The 27,445-nt window shown below is 45.2% G+C and overlaps 1 protein-coding gene across 39 annotated transcripts in view; it reads left to right on the forward strand.

Annotated features, from left to right (window-relative positions):
• Positions 1-6,442: 6,442 nt before the first annotated feature.
• LOC115073820 (complement decay-accelerating factor-like) overlaps positions 6,443-27,445 on the forward strand; it is an 83,631-nt gene continuing 62,628 nt past the window's right edge. For all 39 annotated transcript variants that reach the window (XR_003852109.1, XR_003852111.1, XR_003852110.1 and 36 more), the window contains exons 1-7: positions 6,443-6,619; positions 9,986-10,183; positions 11,766-11,957; positions 15,488-15,584; positions 16,107-16,183; positions 16,951-17,136; positions 20,394-20,576. Coding sequence is in view for 30 of the 39 variants with exons in the window: in XM_029572668.1 (XP_029428528.1) it covers positions 6,520-6,619; positions 9,986-10,183; positions 11,766-11,957; positions 15,488-15,584; positions 16,107-16,183; positions 16,951-17,136; positions 20,394-20,576 (1,033 nt within the window). In the remaining 9 variants the exon portion in view is untranslated. The remainder of the gene's footprint in view (positions 6,620-9,985; positions 10,184-11,765; positions 11,958-15,487; positions 15,585-16,106; positions 16,184-16,950; positions 17,137-20,393; positions 20,577-27,445) is intronic.

Here is a 27,445-nt window from a genome sequence, read left to right on the forward strand (position 1 = left end):
GTTGCCTTGCCCCTCAGTGCCTGTCCTTCTTTGTCTGTCTAGCCTAACTCCTCATACTGACCTCTGCTATGGACCCTGACCACTCTCTTGCCTACCACCTGATACTGACCTCTTCTATGGACCCCAATTAGGCTCTTGCTTGCCGCCTGATATTGCTACGGATATCGACTCCTCCTTTCACCCTGCCTTCCCTTCAGCTTGTATTTGGATCCGGTCTTCTCGCTGCCAGTCCTAACCACTGCCTGTACCTGGTCTCTCCCTGACCACGCCTTAAGGGACACTCGTCTAAGCCCTGCCGGCCCTTGGAACCCAAAGGCTCGACCTGCGGGGAACGGGGCTGGAAGAGGTGAGCTCCAGCTCCAGTCTCAGTGAGGGCTTGTCCGCCAGCTGGTGGCGTTCGCCTAGGCTGCATCAGCCAGGCCACAGCCCAAGGATTCACATCTGTGAGAGACCGATCAAGGATCCTCTGGAGATGAGTGTAAAGGGGGGTGGCTAGCCCTGGTGTTAATGCTGAGCCCGCTGTTATTCAGTGATGTGATGAAGTCTCTGCCATGCTCTGCTATGTCAGGATTTCTTTTTTTCTGGAGTAATTCCATCCCCCTCTCAGTTTCAGGGCTTGAACGGGAGTTTTGGCAATGATATACACATTTTCCTTTTATAATAATTATTTTTCCTATTTTTATACTTGGCAAATTAGTTACATTTCTGAATTATCAATTTCACTGTTTTGTACAAGACTTGTTTTTCCTTATAATAATGTTGTATAATTGTTAAAAAAAATAACTAATACAAAAAAAGTATGGAATCATAATGCTTATCTACCCAGGATGAAGAAAACATAAACGGACTTGGATAAGGCCTGATGTCCAACAAGCAGTGGCGCTTCTGTCCTCATCAGTGTGGTAGACAATTGATCTTTTCCTTAGGGTTACACTGTAACCATATCTGGAGACAGGCCACGGCATTCTTAGAAGAGTTACAGAGTAACATTTGTAATCAGCAATGTCAGATCTCTTTGAAATAAATAAATAGCATATTTTATGCCTGGCTTAGAAGAGCTATCTCATGACTCAAAGATCACACGCCCGTAAGATTTACATGTAAGGGCATAGGCCAGAGCTTTCCAAACTTTTCATGTTGGTGACACACTTTTTAGACAAACATAATTTCGTGACACAGTAATTCAGTCTACCAGCAAACCAGAAGTTAAAGGTTAAACGAACAAAATGTATTTCAACAATTTATGTATGTTTCCTTAAACATATACATAAATAAAATGTTTCATGACACAACCTATCTCATAATAAATATTTGCAGGCTTCCACTTCCTCCATGCTGATCTCGTACATTGTGAGATCCACATAGAGAAAGTGCTACTCTTGCACATTCCCAAAGATTACATGTGCCAATCACTAAAAAGTAATTTTTTTTTTTACCTTTGCTGTCTGATCTTAGTTTTCTAATCGGTTGGTCACAGGCTTTTTTTTCCACCTTTCCTTTCTTGTTTTTTTGCCAATTCCTTTTACAGGGTCTTTTTTTCTATTTCTTTTCTCTCCATCTGTCTTCCCTCAAACACACAATCAGGTTCTCATTCTCACACGCTATCTCACACATTCTCACACACACAGGCTCTCACTCACATGCAATCTCACACATCCACAGCTCTCACTCTCACATGCCTCTCTCTCATACATACATACATACTGTCTCTCTCGTGCACATGCTCTCTCACTCCTACATGCTCTCTTGCTCAAGCACAGGCTCTCACTGGCACATGCTGTCCCTCTGCACGGGTTGCCAAAGGATGGGCTCTTCAGAGGCCCTGATCTTCCCTGGCCGTGACATGGGATCTGCAGCGGCCCTGCTATCGGGTTTCCTCCTCTTCTCGGGCCGTCGCGACGTGGGATCCGCAATGGCCCATTAATGCTGCTCTTCTTCTGTACGCAGCAGATGCTCCTCCTCCTTCCTGCCCACGCGGCTCCGGCAATGTTTTTCTTCCAGGGCTGCACAGGTAGGAAGGAGGAGGAGTGAACGTGACCCTTTTCTTCGGGCCATGGTGATGTAAGCTCCACCACTGCCCGCCGATCTTCCTGCTATAGTTCCCTGCTTCCGCCGGCCCTGTGGACCGGGCGACACACCTCCACACTACAGGCGACACACTAATGTGTCCCGACACACACACACACTTTGGAAAGCTCTGGCATAGGCAGTGTGGGAAGAAGCGAGGTGAAAAACACTTACACATATTACCGCAGCAAAACACTGCTGTTTAAACTTCCTTTGTGATGGCAAAAGTCAGGGAAGTCCCTGTTAAAAAAAAAAGGGTTCTCAATGTGAGCTTGAGCTGCGATATCCATTAGCATGAGTTAATATCACGTTTTCACAATCATTTCCACCGTGGAGCTGGATTAGGAAGCTCAGGCATCTGCTCTGCTTGTATCATTTTCTATTTCCACGTATGTGCTGCACTCACAGGCTGGTGCATCATTTCTCTGAGTCTTCTCAGAATATTTTACTCACTTTCCAGCCCTGGTCAGACTGGGCTGGGCCCTGAACTGGATGACAAAAATGAAGCAGCATTTCCATTTCCTCACTGCTACAGCATTTGGGTGTGGTTTATTACATTAACTCTATCTGTGGTTTCCCTAGGCAACAAGATGGAGGTTTTCAGAGGAAATGGGAGCATCTAGATGACAGGGTCGCTTGAAATCCACATGTACGGCTCTGAAACGAGCTGGATGCAGAACCTGACTAAACTGTATATGTGCTGTTGTGCACAAACGTTTAGGCATGCTTGGTCAAACTGTAAAAGGTGAATTTTAAAAGCCCCACATGTGCCAAAAGCACAAGATACGTGAATATGTTGGGCTGGAAAGCTGCCCAGATACACGCATATCTCTGGCTATACATACAAACACGTTTTTGCAAAAAAGAGGTGGGGCATGCGCATTCCTGGATCTCGCATTGAAATCAGCGCATAAATACTTACGTGCAGAAGTGCGTGCCAGGGTCCCCCGCCGCATCAGCCATGGGCGGCGTGTAAGGAATAGCATGAAAGGTTCTAGGCAGGTCAAGGCTAACAGGGGGAGAAGGGAGGCTATTGAACCTGGGGGGTTTGGAAGTCCTATCTCTTAACTGGACAAACTGGGAACGAGCTGGGAAAATGGCCAATGGCATCAGCGCATGTGGCTTTTAAAATCCCCCCACTTAAGCGGTACAAGTGGCATTTGCACGCATAGGCACGTGACCGCTTAAATTTGCGAGCACATGTGCATGTGGTCAGCTGCATCCCTGGGTGCAAGCTGGCAAGTGCACGCACGTGTGTGCCCGCGTGCCTGTTTAAACGTTATCATCTAAGTGAACAGAAGCTGGCATGACATCTTTCTGCAATTATTTGTGCAAAATTACTATTTGGTGATTTTAACGGATTCAAAATAATAAAACAGTGAATATAAGAACATAAGAGTTGCCACACTGGGTCAGACCAAGGGTCCACCAAGCCCAGCATCCTGTTTCCAGCAGTGGCCAATCCAAGTCCCAAGTACCTCACAAGTACCCAAAAATTAAATAGATCCTATGCTACTAATGCAGGTAATAGCAGGGGCTATTCCCTATGGGGGGGGGTCTATTTTTGAAAATGCGCACAAGCATCCACCTGTGCGTGGCTCCCGGCGGTTGTTTTATAACATGTGCGTGCCGGATTTTAATGTCTGCTTGTGCATGTGCAGGCAGGTGGTCACTCCTGCGCGCAGCAGGGGGGGGAGGCTTAAAAAATATGCGTGGCGACGGGAGTGGGGTTTTCCCAGTTTGCTTGAATTAAGGAGCAAGCAGACTGGGATGGAACTTCCCTATCCCCCTCACTACCCTTCCTACCTTTTCCCCTCTCCTCCCTGACCCCTAAACCCTACCTAGCTAGCCTAAATTTATTTTATAACTTCCTGCTCCTTCCGAGCAGCAATAACTTCGGTGCACCGGCCGGCTGCCAGCAAGCACTTCCCCAGGACAGGGTCTAATGGCCACTTTCCTGGTCGGCCTTCGCCCCACCCTTTTTTGATGGCTCAGCACTTCTGCACATACTGGGATGTATGTGCGTGGCCGAGCTGTTTCTAAAATTTGCTGGGCATGCGTGTATCCCCCAGATTTACACACAAGGGCTTTTTAAAATTTGGGTTTTAGTCGACTTGATTAATAGCAGTTTATGGACTTCTCCTCCAGAACTTATCCAAACCTTTTTTAAACCCGGTTACACTAACTGCTCTAACCACATCCTCTGGCGGCAAATTCCAGAGTTTAACTGTGCGTTGAGTGAAAAAGAATTTTCTATGCTTTGTTTTAAATGTGCTACTGTACTTGTTAATTTCATGGAGTGTCCTCTAGTCCTATTATCTGAAAGAGTAAACAACAGATTCACATTTTCCTGTTCTAGTCTTCTCATGACTTTATAGGCCTCTATCATATCCCCCTCAGTCGTCTCTTCTCAAAGCTGAACAGCCCTAACTTCTTTTTGCCTTTCCTCATAGGGGAGTTGTTCCATCCCCTTTATCATTTTGGTCACCTTTCTCTATAGCTTCTCCAGTGCAACTATATCTATTTTGAGATGCAGCGACCAGAATTGTACACAGTACTCATGGTGCAAAAAGTAGAAATGAATGAACTGAAAGGGCATCCATGCTTTTGCACAGGCCATATTCACTGTTTGATGTTCTCTATATCACTGAAATATAATTACTTCATACAGGGAATGTTTTACTAAACCAGTTATGCCTGCCAATTTATTTAATATTTTTGAAGCCCCATTTGTTTAAACATGGAAGGTCTTCTCATTGCTGTCCAGAAGCTTTATCTATGTCCCAACTAGATATTGAGCTAGATCATCAATAAAATAAATAAATAAATAAATAAATGATGAGTTCTTTCTTTCCACCAAATAAAGGGGAATCTGTTTGTGTTACTGCCCCCACCCAGTATTCTTTAAGCTAATTACTCTCCACTCATTGAGGCCCTGATTGCATCTCTAATTGACCTGAGTAGCCTTATAATCTTTGGTGATTTCAGTCTTCATGTCAATGAAATACCACTTTTAGCCCATATGAATTTTTTGAAGGTGATGTCTGCTCTTGGCTGGAAGAAGCTGATTCACAAGCCCAAACATAGGCATAGGCATATACTGGGTCTGCTTTTTTTTCTGAGCGAATGCCTTCTTAAGAACTTAAGACTTGCCATACTGGGTCAGACCAAAGATCTATGAAGCCCAGCATCCTGTGTCCAGAATGCAGCTGTTGGTTTATGGCTCGATACATTACAGCAAGCTGTTGACCTGGCCCCAATTAAGAATGAGAATGTAGTGCTACATAGACCTAATAGAGCCCCCTTAGGCTTTCTTCTGAGCTGAAAGGCACAAAGTGCAGCCTGGGACATTGTGAGCACCCTTGGTGTAAGTCCCTTTCTTGCTCCAATCTGTCCTCTTTACACTCAGGCAGTGGAAGGATAAGGTAATGGTTGTTGATGCCAAGAAGGGATTTGTTATAAAGAAGATCCAGCTGGCCTGTAATAGTCCCCAGGAATTCTTATTGGACATGACTGACACACCAAGCGATAGAAACCCGATGGTATTCATGAGGTTTTATTTGGTTCCTCACATTGTGAAAAATTAGCTTTTTTTTCACAATAAAATTGGAGATACAATGTTACTCTTGTACTCAGCGATGAGTACAAATTGCAGGAATTTTCATATGGCTTTGTCTATGAATTCTTCTACCTGCCCGCTCAATCCATGAGGCACAGGGATGTTAAAGGCATTGCAAGATGACATGAGTGGCCCTTTGACTACTTTAGTCAATGCATGGCTCGCAGAAGGCCACTCGCCATCTTCACTCAGTATGGCTGATTTAAAACAGAACAACAGTACGAGACCGAGCGAATCCAGCAACTTCTATCCCACTTCCTACCTAGGACATAAGCCGACTGCACCCAAACCCCCAGCCAGCACAGGGGCAAGGCCTGCGGGCGCCTGGCACTGCGATGAGCTCACCGCCCCTGGCTCTGCCTGCCGGAAGTGGCTGCCCCCAGGGAGGCGGCGGCCGGCTCTCGGCACTGCAGTGGGAAAGGAGGCGGGGTCGGTAGCGCGTGACGCCGGCGGGCGGCTTTCCACATTAACTTGGAGCCCTCGGGAGCGGGAAGGAGCAGGGGCGGACAGGGCGATCCCCGTGTTTGTGTGCAGGAGAAGCCCCCCCCGCCGCCCCCATCTCTTTACTCGTCGCCCCGCCCTTCCTATCACGTGACGTAGCGGCGCGCGCCAGGGCCGGGCCGAGGTGCAGGGTGCCTGGAGGCTCGTGCTCCGCCTTCACGTGCGTGGACGTGAGGCAGCGGCGCGCGCTGCCGACCTCCTCTTCCTCCTGTTGAGAGGGAGAAGGAAGCTGCGCTAGCAACCGTCGCGGGGCGCCCTGTATTGTATCGCATTGTGTGCGCTCTGCTCCGTTTCCGTTCTCGCGGCCGGGCGTGGTTCACCCGAGGGAGGCTATGGCGAGGAGAAGGAAGAGGACCGGAGAGCGCTGCCCGGCCGCCACCCTCTGCTGGCTGAGCTGCTGTTGCTGCTGCCTGCTGGCCGGCGAGGTCCGGGGTGAGTAGGAGGTGGGCCCCGAGGGCTGCAGTGCATGAATAACCGGTTAGGACCCCCTCGCCTCCGACGTCTGGGGCAGGTGGGGGTGCATGCGCTTACAGTCACGGGACAGGGAGCCCAGAGTTTGTACCCGCATAGGCACCAAAAGGAGGTGCAAGAGTCCCTCATCTGAACAGAGGTTAAAGCCACGGGCTCGTCCCACGGATTTGGGAGTGGGGTCAGCTCCGAAGCGCCCCCTTCGTTCGGGTCCGGATCGGACCATTTTTCCTCCTTCAGATGATTCTGAGCCTGGCTCTTTACCTATCCCGGACAAGTCCTTGCCGGAGGGGGATTTAAATGAAGACCCTGCTTGGAGTATTAGTTCCTCCTAGGTATTGGGAGAGGTTTTATAGTGAACGAGTTGGATGGGAAGAATGCCCTTTTTTCCATCGTGACACACCTAACAGATGATGCTCACCTGGGTCACATTGCACACTACATTTAACAGCTATATAAAAAAAAAACCCCTGCTATGTTTTTAAAAATTATGCAGAAGAAAGGTAACAGACAATTTCAGACACTGCTTATAAAATATCATTATTATTATTATTAAGTGCTTTTTCACAAAAAATAATCTTTGCTTAAGGAAGGGAATGGTTAATAGAACGGAAAATGTCATAATGCCTCTGTATCGCTCCATGGTGAGACCGCACCTTGAATACTGTGTACAATTCTGGTTGCCGCATCTAAAAAAAGATATAATTGCGATGGAGAAGGTACAGAGAAGGGCAACCAAAATGATAAAGGGGATGGAACAGCTCCCCTATGAGGAAAGACTAAAGAGGTTAGGACTTTTCAGCTTGGAGAAGAGACGGCTGAGGGGGGATATGATAGAGGTCTTTAAGATAATGATCTTGTATGAGTTGGTTATTTACTCTTTTGGATAATAGAAGGACTAGGGGGCACTCCATGAAGTTAGCAAGTAGCAGATTTAAGACTAATTGGAGAAAATTCTTTTTCACTCAACGCACAATTAAGCTCTGGAATTTGTTGCCAGAGGATGTGGTTAGTGCAGTTAGTGTAGCTGGGTTTAAAAAAGGTTTGGATAAGTTCTTGGAGGAGAAGTCCATTAATGGCTATTAATCAAGTTTACTTAGGGAATAGCCACTGCTATTAATTGCATCAGTAGCATGGGTTCTTCTTAGTGTTTGGGTAATTGCCAGGTTCTTGTGGCCTGGATTGGCCTCTGTTGGAAACAGGATGCTGGGCTTGATGGACCCTTAGTCTGACCCAGCATGGCAATTTCTTATGTTCTTATGCATCAGTGAGAAATCTGGGATTGAAATGCATATGCAGTGCACAGTTTTTCGATACAGACAAACTCTCATGCATTTCACTGTCAACTTCAGAAAGTTCTGACCTTCTGGAGTTTAAACAGAATTAGGGAATTTCCCCTTTCAACTCAGCATGCAAAAAATATATATTCAAATTCTGCTATCCCCTCGATGATAATAGTACTTCAGAATCACTTCCCTGCCAAGCACTTTGTGAAATACATGAAAATCTGCTAAATAGACATTTAGAAATGATACAGCATAGCAGCCCTACCATAAGAGCACTAACACCCAGGACTGCAAATATGGAAGGCAATGCACTTGCTATTGGAAAAACACAGAAAGCCAGACTGCTCTAGATTCCTATACAGAATCTATTCTGTTTATTTATGAACTTTTAATATACCAACATTCGTAGAACACATCACACCGGTTTACAATTAACTCAAAGGACAATTACATTTATCGGAGGGGGGGAGAAGAGCTGGGAACGTGAGGGACTAAGAGTAGAGAACTGAAACTAAGTAAAGAGGAGAAAGTGGAGAGGAACCAAAATAGCTATAGAAAGCTTACAATATTTACATCATTGGGAGAGAACATAAAGTAACTTGGCTAGTTACAGAATCCCTCACCTCTTACCTGATACAGAATAAAAGACCAGAAGTAAGCATACAGAGAAACAATGCAACTCCAAGAAGAGGGGGAGGCAGGGCAGGATACACCATGCCTGCTACATTGCTGGTGGCAGGGATGGCCAGGGGTGAGGGAAAAGCAGCAGCAGGGAGCGGTGAAGAGGAATTTTAAGTACCAGCTCCTTTTCTGCACTCTTCTCAAGCAGCAAGCACATGTGGCTGTTACAGAAAGCGTAGGCTTGCTATGTCAAATTTTTGGTGACGCACTGGTTGAAAAGCACTGCCCTAATGGGCTTTGGGGGGTTTTGTAGTGGGGTGGGGGAAGGGGTAGGAGGGGAACCCATGCACTCATGAGTATTGGGAGAAATTTTACAGTGGACTGGGTTGGAGGGGATGAATGCCCTCGTAGGCATTGTGAGAGATTTTGCAGTGGGCCGCAGAAGCATCCTTTTGCCCCTGTGTATAATACAAGTCAGCATGTCTATACTGTCTATACTGCAGCTGAGGAGGTGCTAAACTACCCCTAGTTCCAACTCCTCCATATGATTTTGATGAATTTTTTGGTTTGCTCTTGTTTTATTGTGTTGTTGTATTGTCATGGTTCTGTTGGTTTTGATGTGTGCTTTTTGGTTGGCCTGTTTTATGCTGCTTTTATGTAAGCTTTTCCATTTTTTTTGTTTATATTTACCCAATGCCCTCATTGGAGGGACAGTTTTAAAATAAAAAAATGTGAGAAATGCAGTTTATGAATGGGATGAGAAGAGGGTGTGTGATTATTATTGGAGGAGAAAGAGAATTTCCCCAAACTGTTGTCTAGCCTCATAGCTCTTTGCAAGCAGGTTTGGTGCTATGTCTGCTCCTTTAAGACCAAAGGTACTAAGCATTTTCCCACAGATGTAAAATGGGAAAAATCCCTTTAATATACCTAAGCAGCAGGGACGTTGACTAATCATAGTTATCATTGCCTCTTAAGGTGGTTTTCTAAAGAGCGTGACCATAAAAAGGAGCATATCCTAAGCTAAAGCTTCTGTTCCCTGTGTTTTAAATTTAGCCATGTCCCCCATCCTGATCCTAAATCAGGGTACCTGGCTGACACTCAGAATTATAAACAGATATCCTGCTGCTTCATATCTGCAAATATTCTTTCTATGCATTTTTAGAAGCAGCATTGTAGAAGTACTAAGTCCATTTCTTAAAACCTGCTTTTAGTGAGAACTGGGTCCTGAGTCATTTAAAACTCTGCTTGTGATTGTATTTAATAACTGTGACTATCTTTGCTATTTTCTTTTTCTGTAACTATGGGAATAGTGTAGTTTAGGAGTTAAAGCCCTCTCTGAGTGCCTGGTGACTGTTTCTCGGTTGGCGTGAGTTACAGGGTTTTCGTGAATCTTCCTGCTATGGTAACAGGTTTTCCCCACTAGGTGATTGCGGTATTCCCCCATCTATTACCAATGCCCTGCTGAAAGAAGAATATGCTGGCAGAGAGGCCTTTAGTGCTGGCTCTGTGGTGTCGTACGAGTGTGATCAAGCCACAGGGTATGGGAAAAAGCCTGGGATGTCGGACACTATTACTTGTCTTGATAACTCGACGTGGTCAGAAATCCCAACGTTTTGTGAACGTAAGAATTTAAACATTTTACTGGGCACCCTCGGCTTGCTGCTATAAAAGTGCGACTTCTTCAGTGCGTTCTCTATTACTTTATACATAAAGCAGTCAACTAATGTGAATGCTTTTAGCCTATACAGATGCCTAGAAATGATGGACTTATTCCTGTTTTTATAGAAATAGCTACCAAAACCCAATCTGAATGAAATTCTTTACAGATAAACATCTGTCCCATGTCTCTTCCACCCTAGCTAAAGGATTCGCATACAGAAAATCTTAATAGTCCATGATGCAAAGATATTTTTTATAATTTCTATTTATCAGCCCACATAATCGAATCGAATTGATTTCCACCTTCCCTGCCTCCCAGTACCCGTACTCTAAAGTCCTATTCCTCTCTTTTCCACGCTATTTAACTGCACACAACTCCCCGGCACTGACTGATTTTACGTCATGGGGGCCACTCCCTTACACACAGCCTCCTGCACATCAACCTCCGGCCCCTGATATAATTCTCCGGTCGCCCAATCAGATTCATTTGATGGGCCCTTCCCGTGGTAAAGCCCTATTGCCTAGGATCCTAGGGGGGCGCATCGATTTTGATATGTGGGTTGATAGAGCCAGTGTTACTATGACGAGAAATAGTCCTTTTATTTAAAAGCAGTTAATGAAATTTCAGATTTTAAAGTATAGTTTTGCATTGTGGACTGTTTTTTGAATGTGAGCCTTTTGGTTAGGATGGACAGATCGACCTTTCGCCAATGAAGATGATATTGAACTTATTTAAAATATTATAAGAGAGTGAATTTTTGAAACTGCTTCTTTAAATGTGGGTAAAGCAGTGTGATACAGCGACAGGAAAGCACATGCAGATTCTTTTATTACTGGAATTTAAATGTTTTGAAAACTACGTTCAGGCCGATGCAGTACTGTCGCGCGTTAAACGGGAGCTCAGGATTGCGAGCCCGCTCTCTCTAACGTGTGCCGCTCCACCTCTCCCAGGTGCCCAGTTTTAATATTTAAATGGGCTGCTGCGGTAAAAGGAGGCGCTAGGGGGGACATTGTGCGTCCCTAGCGCCTCCTCTGCAGCGGGCGCCCAGGAGAGGTGGCTGTCGGCAGGTTAGGGAAACACCGCTAGTTAGTCTTAACCTGACTGCCTGCAACTTTTATTTTTTTTTTTTGCCTGTTCTCCTTTTTTTGGTTCCTGTGACTTAATATCGTCACAATATTAAGTTGGAGGAACAACAGAAGAGAGGTATTCTGACTGTTTTCTGTGCATCTTTGGGGCTTCTCGAGAATTAATGCCTGTTGTGGGGTGCACACTTTTTTTTTTTTGCGGGGGAGGGGGGTAAATAGGTAATAGGACTCGTCACATAAATTCATGTTGCTGAGGCTATCAGCTAGGCGCTGTTTTGGGCTTGCATGAGGAGTTTTGGACGCGTGTCTGAAGCATGTGACTAAGCATGTTTAAAGCTGTGCACTTGGCCGAGCGCACCGTATATTTCATCGGCCTGATCACAGCCGTGATATAGCTGCATAGGCTGACAGATTTCTAATTAAACTCTGCTCACTGACGCCTCCTTTTTTCTTGTTAGGTACTTGTAATTCTCCAACACGTTTTTTTTTTGCTGAACTTCAATCTGAATTTACGGCGATGAACCTATTTCCAGTCGGTACCACTGTGTCATATGACTGTCGTCCAGGTTACAGACTAACACGGGGAATGCCGACCAGTATTACGTGCCTTCAGAATTTAACCTGGTCAGTAATTGCTCCCTTCTGTGAAAGTAAGTATTTTTGGCTGTGTTTATTTATTGTATTCCATACAACACAGTGCTTAAAGGGACGTTCTCCTTGTAGCAAACTGAATATATGAAGGAAATCCTATATTAGTTGTGCTAAATGGGCATGACAGACAGACAAACATCAAAAAGGTTTTAGATGTTTTATTTCATCTCCCCTCTTTTCTCTCGAGCTATTGTAAGTTTGTCTGTTCTTAGTAACATAACTTTGTAAGCTTTTTAAATGTTTTTATTTATGTCAATTTTCAAAATATACATTACAGAACAAAACTCTCAAAGAATGGAGTATGCTGTGGTATAAGTTAAAATATAACCTATGGTATAAAAAGTATACTCCTAAATGGCTACACAATTTAATTTAAGCACATTGAAAAGGGGAATCGAGAATGGTTTAAACCAGGAAGAAAAATATCACAATACACAGCAACACATACAAGCCAAAAAGAAAAAAAGCCAACCATTAAATAAGTGAGACTAGATCCACTCGTGTGCTGAGAAAATAAACCAGGAAGAAAAATATCACAATACACAGCAACACATACAAGCCAAAAAAGAAAAAAAAAGCCAACCATTAAATAAGTGAGACTAGATCCACTCGTGTGCTGAGAAAATGTACTCTATTTGCTATAAAAATACATCACAATCATTTGCTAATGTAAGATAGGGAGGCTTAACATGCATCTCTTGCCTTAAATTAAGGCAGGACTTTCTGCTTAGTGCTGTGAGCTACATCTGGATAAGTGGACACCTGTTTTTGGCAGGTAGTTTCTCACTACTCCTCCTCCGTTTCAGCCTGAACCTGTGGCTGAGGTTCTGGTGCCCTGGATTCCCACTGTTCTTACGCTTGTCACTGCAGCAGTTTGTTTTTAGGCACCTGGAAGCAGATCACATTCAGGTACTGTAGACATTTCCTTATCTCCAGAGGGCTCACGATCTCTAAGTTGGTACTTGAGGCAGTGGGGGGGGTGAAGCAATGGTTCTGAGGCCAGGAGATATGCACCAGAGCACTGATCACAGGATCTAAATCCAGCCAGCAGGTGCTGTCCATAACAATCACCAGGACCCCCCCTCCCCCGCAACTTACCCGTGGTGCAGAAGACCCGACTCCTGGATAGCACAGGAGACTTTGTACATGGCACTGCACAGCACTACCCCTGGGTCATGGGGCTGGCCCTATTAATCCTAAACTTGTGTTCAAGAAAATATCCCATTTCTGCAACCCCCCCCCCCCCCCACACACACACACACACAAACTTTAAGATCTGTTTTCTTGACTAACTTCAACATGAATGTGACCCATAAAATGAGCTTCCCTGTCGCCAAGTCCCTCTTTGGTTCTGGGGCAGGACTTCCAAAAATTTGGAAATCCAGGCCTTGCGATGTTTTCACACCAAACATGGGCAGCAGATAATACCAATCGAATAACAAAGGCAGGGTCTCATCGGATGTCAGCAAAGCTTCCTGAAGATATTGCTTAAACAGCTCTACTGAGTGACTCTTACCCCATAGAACATTTTTATACAATGTAAGTTCTGCCTTGGAAATATTCTCCGTTTTTCTGTGGAGAAAATAATTCTTTTATAATAGATATTGCTCTTTCTACTACAAATGTACGTTGACCTTTAAGATTCTGGAGTTAAGCTGTTACAGTGAGTGAAATCTTCCATGGATCACGGTAACAAGATATCTACACTCTACCAGGACTGAGAATAGTGCCTTCCGTCTTTAAAATCCCAGACCAAGCTTCGTAGAGCCTACTTGCTTTAAGCACAGGCAGAATGTTTTTTTAAATTCAGGAAGTCTTCAAAGCAGTCTGAAGCAAATCCAAACACTTTTCCTGAAGTGAATCAGCTGACAGAGCCCCCAGATTGTTGATATCCCCTTCCCCCTCCATTGAACCACTGACTTCTGTGTCTCCGGGCAACTCCAAAAAAACCCCCCAAAACAAACAGTTGGCAAAGTTGCTTCTTCGGCTGAAGGAGGTGGTGAAGCAGAAACGGCTCTGGAGAAAGGAGTTGACTTCCAGAGGCAGGACCGCCAGCTCTGTTCCACAGGGAAGGAAGGTCCAAGGCTTCACATGAAGATCCTAGGTCTGCTCCAGACAGGAGCAGCAGCAGCACTGTCCTGTACAGTGATTTTAAATATAAAATGAATGTTTGATTAGTCACTTTTCTTAGTCAACACACTGGTATGAATACAGAACAATATCTTTTGCATAATAATGCAACATTTCTCATTGTTATACAGAAGGGGTGTTCAACTCAGTCATCAAGAGCTGCAGACAGGTTCCACATTGAAGAGGCATGCACTGTATGGAAATACACTATGTATATTCATTGTGGATATCCTGAAAACCAGGCCTATTTGTGGCTCTTGAGGACTATAGGCTTATATCCCTGCTACCTGTTACCCCCAGTAGTCATTCTTGAAAGAAGAAGAATACCTCAACCAGTTCCCTGCTTTCAATATCTCTTTTTCCTATCAAATATAAAATGTGTACATAAGCTAGGATTTCTGAACAAGTGGACCTGTCTTGTAGTATCCCTTGTGCACCTTATTCTTGATATTTTAGATAAGTCTTCCATACTTTATTATCCTTTGGAGTGTTTTCATCTGTAGCTGAAGTTAGCTTCTCCAGCATGCAAATATGCCGTATCTTTCTGTACTACCATTCTGTTCTGCGCTGACCTTCACACCATGCTGCTGTCAACAGAAATGTGATTAAATTAGGCCTTCGTCTATACTGTTCCCTGACGGGGACTCCCAATAGAGAAATCTTAGGATCCCAGTGTAAGGCAGTTTTTATGATATTGTGTAGCGCTGTTTATGTTTGTGTCCAGTACCATTTTGTGTTAGAACGCTCCCGTCAAATATTATCCCCCCCAGTCTCCGCATTCATGCAATAAGACATTTTATTAAACGTTAACTTTATTTTTCTTGTGTCTCCCTTTTCCTTTTTTTACTCCAGCCTGCTTCTTCCCTTCCATAGGTTCCATGTTTTATTGTACTGCCCCCAACTCCTTCAGTCCTCCTCCATCCTGTTTCTTCTGCTGCCTCTCCACCCCAGCAGACGCCGGTCTCTCTCCTCTGTCCCTCACTCCTTCCTAGACAAGGCTGCCGTCCTGCTCCTCACCCCACCCTCACGGACGCTGCTGCCTTCTCCCCTGGAGGGGAAGATGGAGGCTGAGACAAAGTCCTTCGGGGGGTGGCAAAGATGATCAGTAACATTTTTTTTTTTGGGGGGGGAGGGGTGGAGGGAGTTGCCTGTGATTCTGTGACAAAAGACGAGTTATGTGGCGCTGATTGAAGAATCACAGGAATTTGGGGGGCTGTATATACAGTTTACTTGTTGAGCATCATGGAGTTAATGGTAAAACCTGGAAATTGAGTGTCCAGGTTTCAGTTCTGGCCTTAAAGCACTTGCACTACCAGTTTCCAAGTCTATATACAGAATCTCATACTTTGTCCTGCTTTACCTTTCAAAATGACTTCACATCAGGTGTTTTCCTTTCTAGGGAGATCATGTGGCAGTCCAGGGGAGCTACTCAATGGCGGCGTTGACTTGGATGATAACCTGTTTGGTTCAACAGCAAAGTTTTATTGTAATCCAGGGTGAGTTAAGTTGTATTTTGACATTTGTGACATTCTTTTAATGCTGTTTCATTTATGAATTAGGAATTGTGCTGTTCTACTTTAAAAGAGCCCCTTTAACACATCCATGGTATGCCTTTCATAAAATATAGTTAAATTATCATCTTGGGAAGTTAATGAACAATTTACCAATGCAAGCTTTCTCTTGCGCGAGTCCGACTAATTCTGTAAACAATAGTAGTAAAAAGGAACCCCCAATATAAGATTAGAAATAATTCTGATAACTTGCTGTTCCTTTAACCTTCTAACACTTAAAACAGATTCATATTTTTGGCTGTCATTGTGGTGGTGTTTCCCTAAAAAGGGAAGTCCATGTTTGTGATCCTGTATCTTGAGATGCAAAAGCATCAGAAAATATTTGGAATTTGTAATGTAACTGTTTGCAGTGTAAATATAGGTAGAGGATAAACACATTGATTTTTTTTTTTGCTATTTTGTGTTAGTTGAAAGTAGAAATTAGAGATATTTTGCTGTTTTGTGCAGGTATCAAATAGTTGGAAGGTCTACAAGACAGTGTCTAAGCTCAGGTTCCTGGAGCAATGTTGTTCCCACGTGTGACCGTAAGTGCATAAATGTAACCGTTCTTTGTGGTAAGAAAATTGATTTAGAAACAAAAAGTTGTCACACACATTGCAAACATGAATAATCTTTTAATGCCATAAAACTGGTGGAAGTGCACAATAGGCCTTACTTTGCTTTATAGTCAGAGAATAAAGAGTTTCCTATCAAGCAGTAGTATGAGCAGCATACATTTATTTTTATAGCACTACTGGCAGGAAGCAATGGTAATACGTATTCAGGTACAAGTCCCTGCCAAAAGATCTTATAATCTAAGAAGCAGAGGGAGATGGCGAATGCCCCTAGGAAAAGTGTGATTTGAACCTGGCTTCCCTGCTTCTCTGCCCATTGCTCGTACTAGAACTGCCTTCTTCACGGAGATACACAAAGCCCATTTCTGATAAAGAAATTCTTAGATATTCCTAAGAGCTGCAAAGTCAAGTGGTTCTGACATCAAAGTGAGCTAAATAACAAACTTGTCTCCTCTATTTGAGCTCTGTAATTGATTTAGCTTGACAGTCACTTGCAGAGGGTTAAAAGTTAGAACTCCTGAGTCTGAGTCCTGACTGATGCTGAGCCTTGGGTCAATCTTCTGGTGCTTCAGTTCACACAGCTGCAATATGGCTGTACTGCTGGATGTAAAAGCCCTGGACATTTTAATGCTACTATCCTGGAAAGGGATTTAGTTCAGTCAAATTCTTTTGTCTTTGAAAGGATCTGAAATATATCTATTTTGATAACTTGGTCAGTTATTTTGTTCTTTCTTCAGCTGTTATTTGTGGTTCACCTCCAAATATCGAGGGCGGAACGCATTCAGGATCAGAAAAAGAAGAGTTCCGGTATTCTTCGGCTGTAACGTACAGCTGCACTTCTAACGAACTGACACTTATTGGAGACGCATCAATTTATTGCACCCAGTATGGGAACTGGAGTGGAAATCCACCGAAATGCAAAGGTGACTAATAAACCGATGTTTGAGATCTGCCTGTATGTATAGAGAGATATATATATATTTCTATTTCCAGAAATTGCTTGTCATAAAATTCATTAATAACAAAGAGTGACTGGATAACAGTGCAATATTCTGCATGCCTGCTCATTTCAAGCTTGCATTTTCTTTCAATATAACATTTAATTGTGTATTTATTGATAGATATCCCTCCCCCTCGCCCTCTCCATATCAAATGTTTCAGTTCAGTTACTTGGCTACTTGAAAAACTTTGATTATACAGTGTGAAAAAAATCCCCAAAACAATTTTTTCAACTAACTACTAGTCACAGCAAGCCCATTGCACTGCAGCAGATGATGTGGTGGGGTGTACATACCACATCCTTCTGTGGTGCACATGGTTATGCATCACCACATTACGGCTGTGCGATGCGCCCCAGACAACTGGATAGACAGCAATTATTTTAAATTATAAAGAGATGTAGGTCAAGTAAATGCCCAATCAGATCACAAATCTTACGGCATCAGGAAAGTTTGCTTAATAAAATTTTCTTAGAATTCGGAAATATTATACTGCTAATTGCTACTGAGTGGGGCAAATATGTAGAGCAAACTTATACACTAATAGTCTTTGAATATGGCACAATGAGTGTAAATATTTGTACGTACATGGGGACTTGCCAGGTTCTTGTGGCCTGGTTTGGCCTCTGTTGGAAACAGGATGCTGGGCTTGATGGACCCTTGGTCTGACCCAGTATGGCATTTTCTTATGTTCTGTTTCCCCTTTCTCTTACTGCAAAATTTACATCTCAGCATTTCGACAGATGTAGGGACCGGAGGGGCTTTTAAGGCCTTTAAGCAGTTGTCTTCTAAATTTTGACACATACAAAAAGATGTTTCTTAATTGTGTGCAGCTTCAATCAGCTCTGGCTTGGATACATCAGATCAATGGACCTCTCTAGTCTCTTACATCTTTAGAAAAATTAAGTCACTGAGTCTTGTCCTTAGACTTAATAGGGACTTTTTGTTAGGAACTTAAGTATATAGTAACTTAGCTCATCTCCCTATGGAATGAGGATTTGCACTTAAACTTAACCAATTATGAATGTCACAAAATTTGGATGCAAGCATGTAAGGTTTCCATCTGCAGCAAAAGGTCTGAATTGTTTAATATCTTACATGGCACCCACAGCTTGTCCTTCAGGTTGGTGTGAGCGTGGTGGACAGGTGGAGGCAGAACTCTTATGTACATTCCATGAAGTTAGCAAGTAGCACATTTAAGACTAATCAGAGAAAATTCTTTTTCACTCAACGCACAATAAAGCTCTGGAATTTGTTGCCAGAGGATGTGGTTAGTGCAGTTAGTGTAGGTGGGTTTAAAAAAGGTTTGGGTAAGTTCTTGGAGGAGAAGTCCATTAATGGCTATTAATCAATTTTACTTAGGGAATAGCCACTGCTATTAATTGCATCAGTAGCATGGGATCTACTTAGTGTTTGGGTAATTGCCAGGTTCTTGTGGCCTGGTTTTGGCCTCTGTTGGAAAAAGGATGCTGGGCTTGATGGACCCTTGGTCTGACCCAGCATGGCAATTTCTTTTGTTCTTATGTACACTTAGAGGCCTGTGTTCAGCTGATATCTGGCCAAGGAACTTAGCCAGATAAACATATCTCGCTAACTTGACCGAGCTTTTTAGCAACACAGCTGAATATACTCTGCTAATAGCTGGATAAGCTTATCCGGCTAACGTTAGACCAGCTGAATAGCAGGTCTAACTTAGTCGCACAAGATGGAATATTGGTGCTTATCCGTCTACGTTAGCCAGATAAGTAGTTCTGTCCTGCACGGCCCCTGTCCTGCCCATCACTTAGCAAGTCATTTGTAATCTGGATAAGAAGTTACCTGGGTAAGTGGTAGCCAAATATTGAAACACTACTTAGCCAGATATGTCTGAACATATCTGACTAAATATCAACCTCTTAGGGTGTGGGTAATGTCGATTCCCTGACTTTCCCTGCTCAGCATATGGGCAGATCTTTTTCTTTCTTGTAACAAAAAGTTGGTGTATCATTGAATACATGCCAGGTACTTGGTTGTCTTGCACTGAAAAAATAAACTTATTTTTTGCGGAAAGATTTGGATGGCTCTGAAAAAATTGAAGTCTTTACTGGGCTTACTGTACAACTTTCTGTAGTTGTTCTCCCCGAATACGTTGAGTCTGCAGTTAGCTGTATATGTTACGTATTCTGTACCTGCATTGTTTATATCTATGGTTTGCAAGGCTAACCGGTGATTCATCAAGCCAGGTTAGGACCCTAATGCGTGTCTAATCGTGTTTATTGTGCGATACACCTGATATTGTGCAGCTCCCTGCCCACATACCCTCCCCTGTTACAATGACCTTCTTTGCATGTGATTTCTATGCATGAATAATGCAAATGCAGCTGACTGAAAAGGGTGGTCAGCCACAATAAAATATCTGCACCTATTTGAAATGCGTTAGATGTGTGGCAAGAGACCCGGGACACTAATGCGGGTCTGAAGGCTCCTGCTGCGCATTTAAAGAGGCAGAAAAAAAAAAAAACCCCAGGGAGATTGAGCTGACCTCTTCTCAGTTTGGGGCTATCAGTTCAGGCAGTCCAGACACTCCCAAAAATTTTTAAAAGTTTTAAATAAATAAAAATGCATGGTGATGGCCTCATGGGGTCCCCCTGCACCTGACCCCGCCCCCTACCTTAAATTGAATCCTGTGTCGGGGCTGGGTGCATCCTTGCACCAAGTCTGGTCAGTTCCGTTTTCCAAAGTGGCACTGACCTGACCTTGCCTCAGCCGTTGGACTGGGGCAAAGTCAGGTCGGCGCCATTTTGGAAAATGGTGCAGACTATTCTGGGTGCAAAGGTGCACTCGGCCCTGATGCGGGGTCCAATTTAAAGTGCAGAGGGGATAGGAGGGTACTACACTTTTTGGGGGGGAGTGGGTATGGATTTGATGTCCTGTGAGGTTGGGGGTTGCCATTGCGTTAAAGGGCCACTCGCTGCGTGTTTTGTTTTATTTTTTGTGCCCTGGTGTTTGGCCTGGTGCATTGCGGCTGCATGGCACGTTCTCTCGTTTTTTTGGGGGGAGGGGACCCGTTATTACGGTGACACTCCCTCGTAATAGTGGGATCCCTCCTGCAAGAAAACATCATGGCTTAGTGTATCTGGGGGTAGGTTTGCTATGTACTGACTATCTTTAAATAAAGAGTTGTCATTTTTTTTCCATTTCAGTTGTCAGTTGTACAGATCCAGTTGTCAAAAATGGGAGGAAGATATCTGGATTTGCGCCCCCCTATAAATACATGTTTGCAGTTCAATTTGAATGTAATCCTGGCTTCACTTTGAGTGGCGATTCTTTAATTAAATGTGACGAGAATAGTAATTGGTATCCTCCAGTTCCAACTTGTCAAGTTGGTAAGTATAAATGAGACTCTGATACAGTAATTTAGAGGCTTAGCGTTTTTTGTGGAATCCTATTGAGCTGACTTTGCATTGCCAGGTTTCTCACAGGACAGCAGGATGTTAGTCCTCACACATGGGTGACATCAGGGTGAAGCCCAATCACAGATCACTTTTGGCAAAGTTTCTAGAACTTTGACTGGCACCTACTGGGCATGCCCAGCAATGCACTGACCCTGCAGCCAGCAGGGGTCCCCCCTTCATTTTTTTTTTTTTCTGTGCAGCAGTAGCCACGCGAGTTAAGGAGCTCTCTAGAGATTCCTGACAAGAATTTTCCTCATAGAACTTATTTAAAAAATTTAGAAAAAATTCTACCCCATAGGGGTCCCCTATCAATTCCAAAGTCCACGGTTGTAAGGTAAGGCTTTACCCTCATTTGCGGTTGATTCCTGTTGGGTTTTCCCTTTGGGGCCTACTGGCCATCGACCGCACCGCAGCTAAATTTTTGTCTAAGCCATGGCGTCGGGTTTTCGTTGGTGCCCCGATTTGTCTTCGGACAATGTCCATCACAGACCCGCATAGAGTCTGTGTGTTGTGTTTGGGGTCGAACCACAACATCTTAACTTGCACCAAATGTGCCCAAATGACACCAAAGGGCCTTAAGGCCCGCTCAGAGAAGATGGAGTTTCTTTTTCAGGCAAAGCCACTGACTCAGAGTGCTTCGACATCATCTGAGCCGGTGCCATTGACCTCTCACCAGCAGCGAGACACCGCTGCTGTCCACCTGGCACCAACTACTCCGAAAGCGTAGACTTCTTCCTCTTCGGCTCTGGAAAAGGACCGAGGAGAGCATCATGAGAAGCGTTGACACCATCATTGGAAGACTCAGTCCGCTGATCCAGGCAAGCCCTCGGCATCGACAGAGCCACTGACAAAGAAATCCCGTCCAGAGAAGGCCCCCATCCTCCTCTGCGACTGGGTCATAGAGGCGTTCCCCACCTTCTTTGGTTCAGGGAGCCGCGACTCCACTTTCACTGGTGGACCCTCCGGCTACGCCAGTGCTGCCTCCTACTCCGGAGTTGGGGATCCACGCCCCAGGTTTCCGTGAGGAATTGGATCTGATAATCCAAGAGGCCATCGGAAAGGCACTGCAGGGCTTCCAGCCTCCATTGCCGGCACAGATGCCAGCTCCAGCCGATTCCCATGGCGCTCCCACCTCTACTTGGCAGACTGGATGCGTTGATCGGTGCCCTTCCACCAGTGGAACAGAGGATACCGATATGTCCAACGCCTTCCACCCCGATTCCCTTGTCATCGGACAATGATGAAGTACCAAGGCCGGAACCTATGCCCGGGCCGTCTGGGGTCTTGCCACAGACTTGCCCATCGATGTCACCAATACCTTTGATACTGCATCGTCCTCAATCGGTGCCTCCTTCGATGCCTAGACCGGATCCTTCAGGATTGACACCATTACTTCCCTTTGGAGATCCTATGGGAGCATGTGATCAGCCTTATGATCCTTGGACCGATGATTCTTCCCAGAATTCTGATGATCTACCTTCAGAACCATCTCCACCTGAGAGAAGACGTTCTCCTCCAGAGGACCTATCCTTTATAAAATTAATAAAGGAATTGTCTGAAGCTATACCATTCTAACTTCAGACGGAAGAGGGCTCCAAACACAAGATGGTGGAAGTGCTCCAATTCGTAGATGCACCCAAGGAGATCATGACCATACCCGTTCATGAAATCCTCTTGGACTCGTTGAAGAGAAATTGGGAGCATCCAGGATCTGTACCACCGGTGAATTGAAAAACAGATGCCACCTACCTGGGTACAGTCAGCCCCTGGTTTCCAAAAGCCACAGCTGGATCACCATTCTGTGGTTATAGAATCAGCCCAAAAAAAGGCACGACGTTCTAAACCTCATTCTTCCATACCTCCAGGGAAAGAACAGAGGTCCCTGGATGCATTTGGCAGTCGTGTTTTCCATGGCTCAATGCTTATTTCTTGCATTGCTTCTTACCATTTATACATGACCCAGTATAACAGGGACCTATTTAAAAAGATCCAAGAATTTTCTGAGCCCTTACCCGACCAGCTTCAGGATCAACTCAATACCCTGGCTCAGAAGGGTCTAGATGCTGGCAAGCATGAGGTCCGTGCTGCCTATGACATTTTTGACACTGCTTCTAGGGGGTCCGCAGCAGGAATTAGTGCATGAAGATGGGCATGGCTGAAGTCTTCAGACTTAAGACCAGAAGTACATGACCAGTTGGCTGACCTGCCCTGCGCTGGAGAATAATCTCTTCTGGGACAAAATCCAGGAGACTGTAGCACAGCTCAAAGACCCCCATGAGACGCTACAGCAGCTTTCGTCTGTGCCTTCTGATTTTCCGTCCACCTCTAAAAGGGCATTCCGGAGAGACACTAAGCGACCCTCCTCCTACTCTAGGTCGACCCTCCAGACCTTACCAGAAAGGTCAGGCCAGACAATCCAGGCCTCAGAAAACTCAGCCAGCTCCTCCACCAGGCCTAGCTGCTGGATTTTGACTCCTCGCTGGAGAGCATAAGCCAACCTCCTCTGCTGTCCATTCTCGTCGGCGCTCAGTTATGCCACTTCACCAACATATGGCACACGATCACTTCAGATCAGTGGTTACTTGCTGTACTGACTCAAGGTTATAACCTCAACTTCCTGTCTGTACCAGCAGACTCCCCACCTCGGCCGACGTGGGGATCGTTTGACCACTCCTCTCTTCTGGAGGAGGAGGTTTCAACCCTCCTGAAATCCTGGGCGATAGAACCGGTGCCCCTCTCCCAGCAGGGGCAGGGGTTCTATTCCCGGTATTTCCTCATTCCAGAAAAGTCAGGGGGCATTCATCCAATCCTGGACCTACATGCCTTAAACAAGTATCTACAGAGGGAAAAGTTCAGGATGGTAACCTTGGGCTCTCTACTTCCTCTTCTACAAAAAGGAGATTGGCTTTACTGTCTAGGTCTTCAGGACGCGTACACACACATCTCAATCACTGTCTCATCGCAAATTCCTTAGATTCCTAGTCGGGCCCGGGCACTTCCAGTACCGGGTACTGCCCTTCAGCCTAGCATCCGCACCTCTAGTCTTTACCAAGTGCCTTGCAGTGGTCGCGGCCTACTTGAGGAGTCTGGCGTCCATGTCTACCCTTATCTCGACGATTGGCTGATAAGGGCTCCAACTCAAAAGGACGCACTAGCCGCCTCATGTTTAACTCTCCATACATTGCTGTCTCTTGGGTTTCTGATCAACTATCCCAAGTCCAGCCTAGTTTCATCTCAAACCCTATTCTTCATAGGAGCCGACCTGGACACCGTGCAGGCGAAAGCATTCCTCCCTCAGGATCGAGTTTGTACTCATGTCCCTAGCGCAATGCCTCCAGGATTGAGATTACACAACAGCTCATCATTTCCTCATTTTACTGGGTCACATGGCATCCTCTGTACTTGTAACTCCAACGGCATACCTTGCTATGAGAGTAATGCAGTGGACTCTGAAGTCCCAGTGGCTTCAGGCTTATCATTCAATGTTCTGCATTATCCATTTTACCAAGCAGCTCCGCATGTCGCTGGCCTGGTGGATGCGGCTTTCCAATCTTCAAGGCCTTCCCTTTCAAATTCCAGAACCTCAAATTATCCTGACAACGGACGCCTCCAACCTAGGTTGGGGTGCTCATATCAATGGTCTCCAGAGGAAGCCAAACATCAAATAAATTTCCTGGAGCTTCGGACGATCAGATATGCCCTCAGTCTTTCAGGATTGCCTCTCTTGTTTGAGAGGCAATCCTGAAAGACTGAGGGCATATCTGATCCTGATTCAGACTGATCCTGATTCAGACTGACAACCTGGTGGTGATGTGATACATCAACAAGCAAAGGGGAACAGGCTCCTACCTTCTGTGTCAGGAAGCTACACAGATATGGGCATGGGCGCTTTCCCATTCGATGTACCTCAGAGCGACCTACTTGGCGGGCGTGGACAATGTTCTAGCCTGCAAGTTGAGTCAAACCTTCCATCCACATGAATGGTCTCTCAACCCCAAGGTAGCAGACACAATCTTCCAACGTTGGGGTATCCACAAATAGACCTCTTTGCGTCCATCCACAACCGCAAAGTAGAGAACTTCTGCTCCCTCACTCGCAGCCGCCACTCACAGCCGAGGGACGCTTTCGCCCTCTCATGATCCTGCGGTCTCCTCTACACGTACCCTCCACTTCCACTCTTAACAAAGACTCGTGAAGTTACGAAGGGACAAGGGCTTAATGATTCTGATAGTCCCTCACTGGCCACGCCAAGTCTGGTTCCCAATCCTCCGGGACCTATCAGTTCACCGGCGCATCCTTCTAGGGAAGGATCTGCTTCTGATAACTCAGAACGGGTGCCTATGCCACCCCAACCTCCAGGCTCCTTTCCTGATGGCCTGGATGTTGAAAGATTAATACTTCAACCCCTTAACCTTTCAGAGTCTGTTTCTCGAGTCCTGGTAGCTTCATGAAAGCCTTCCATGAGACGGTCTTATTGTTCTAAGGGGAAAAGGATAATGGTCTGGTGCACGTCCATGTCCATAGACCCCTTCACTTGTTCCACTGCGAAGTTTCTGGACTATCTCTGGCATCTGTCAGAATCAGGCCTGAAAACCTCCTCTATAAAGAGTACATGTCAGTGCGGTAGCCACCTTCCACAACGGAGTAGATGTCTCTTTCGACACAGCCCTTAGATGCTTCATGAGGTTTGCTCCACCTGAAACCTCCATTATGCCCTCCGGCCCCTGCTTGGGACCTTAATGTGGTCTTGGGGCGGCTTATGAAACCTCCGTTTGAGCCTCTCCACTCCTGCAATCTCTATCTCACCTGGAAAGTAATTTTTCTTCTCGCTATAACATCTGCTTGCAGAGTTCGTGAGTTACAGGCATTAGTCACCTACCCGCCTTACACAAACATTCTACATGACAGAGTGGTCCTCCATACACAATGTAAGTTTTTACCAAAGGTAGTGTCGGAATTTCATCTTAATCAATCCATCTTACGTACTCTCTTTCCAAGGCCCCATTCAAACCCAGGAGAAAAGGCTCTACATTTCCTGGACTGCAAACGTGCCCTAGCCTTTTATCTGGAGCTCACGTCAGTCCACAGGAAGTCCACTCAATTATTTGTTTCTTTCGATAACATCAAATTTGGAAATCCAGTGGGAAGACAGACCTTTCCTCCTGGTTGGTGGACTGTATCTCCTTTTGCTACCAGCAAGCAGGAATTCCGCTACAAGACCGAGTGCAAGCACCCTCTGTTAGGGCCGTGGCAACCTCGGTGGCACACCTTCGTTCGGTGCCACTTATTGATATTTGTAAGGCTGCGACCTGGAGCTCTCTCCATACCATCGCAGCCCATTTTTTTGGATAAGGCTGGCAGGCAAGATTCCATTTTTGGCCAGTCTGACCTACGAAATTTATTCTCAGCTTAACTACCCAACATCCTACCAACGACCTGATCAGGGTTTTCAGGATGCCCTCCTGCCCAAATCCACCCCTGTTTTGATCCTGTTGTGCACGTCTTTTGGTGCATTGCTCGGGCATCCTCAGCTTGCTACTTACCCGTATGTGAGGACTACCATCCTGCTTGTCCTGTGAGAAAGCAGAGTTGTTCTCACAGGACCGCAGGATGTTAGTCCTCACGAAATCCTCCTGCCATCCCGCGGAGTTGGGTTTGCTTGCGATTGTTTTATTTTTCGCACATACGTTTTGCTATAAGACAAGACTGAAGGGGAACCCCTGCTGGATGCAGGGTCAGTGCATTGCTGGGCATGCCCAGTAGGTGCCAGTCAAAGTTCTAGAAAGTTTGACAAAAGTGTTCCGTGATTGGGCTCCATATGTGAGGATTAGCATCCTGCTGTCCTGTGAGAACACCTGTTACAGGTAAGCAACTGCTTTCTTCCAGTAGCAGCCTATGGTTAGAGGAACGTCAAGGCTGTGATCCTGCTTCTCCCGCAGGCCTCATTGTCTCAGGTGCAGTTTTGATTGTAAGTCTTTTTGGGCAGGGAAATAACTACAGTACCTGAGTGTTGTCTTGTGAGTAATCAAATCTAAAATCCAAATGCAATTTCAGTTTCTTTAGTTCCTTACTAAGTATTTGTAATTCAGTAGTTGATTTTGATGGGATAAAATGTGCATGGGTTCCATACTCTGTGTAAACGTTATTTTTCTGGTTAATTCCCAGGTTAGCTTGAGACGGTTTCTTGTCTGTCTCATTTATTATTCCTAGGTGTCCTTTCCTTTGTCCTCTAATACATTTATTTGCATTTTCCTATTGCCTTGGTTATTCCATTCTTACTGAAGGAAGGGACTTTTGAAGTTTGCACACAATTGCTCCTTTGGGAAACATAAATAAAGGGGCTTGTTAATAACTGTTTTATCTCCTTTCCTGAATTTTTTTTTAAAGACTCTTTGAAACCCATAAAACTTTAGCAAAGTCTTTGTGTTGCCCTTCCCAGCCCAATGCCAGCACCGTCCCTCTGTCTCCCATCCTTCCCCTGCCCCAATCTGGGCCAATTCAGCCAATGAAACCTTTTCCTCCCGCCCGTGCAGACTTCTGCCTGTCCCCATTTCCGGCCGTCTTTGTGCCAGCCTTTACATCTCCTCCACTCCCTCCCACGCCGTCGCACCTCCAGCTGCCTCTGCCAGTGGGTTCCCTGCTAGACCATTAGGATACGTATACAGTATAATGGGAGCCCTTCCTTTCTCTGCCGTGCACTTCTGATTTACTTCTCTGTCACTCTCCTTCTGTGTATATCAGGCCGATACAGTAAGGAGCGGTAGGAAGAGCTGCGTTAGTGCCGCAGGCACAGTCCGGCT

Source organism: Rhinatrema bivittatum, chromosome 12 (assembly GCF_901001135.1).
Source record: "Rhinatrema bivittatum chromosome 12, aRhiBiv1.1, whole genome shotgun sequence".
NCBI classification, from domain to species: Eukaryota; Metazoa; Chordata; class Amphibia; order Gymnophiona; family Rhinatrematidae; genus Rhinatrema; species Rhinatrema bivittatum.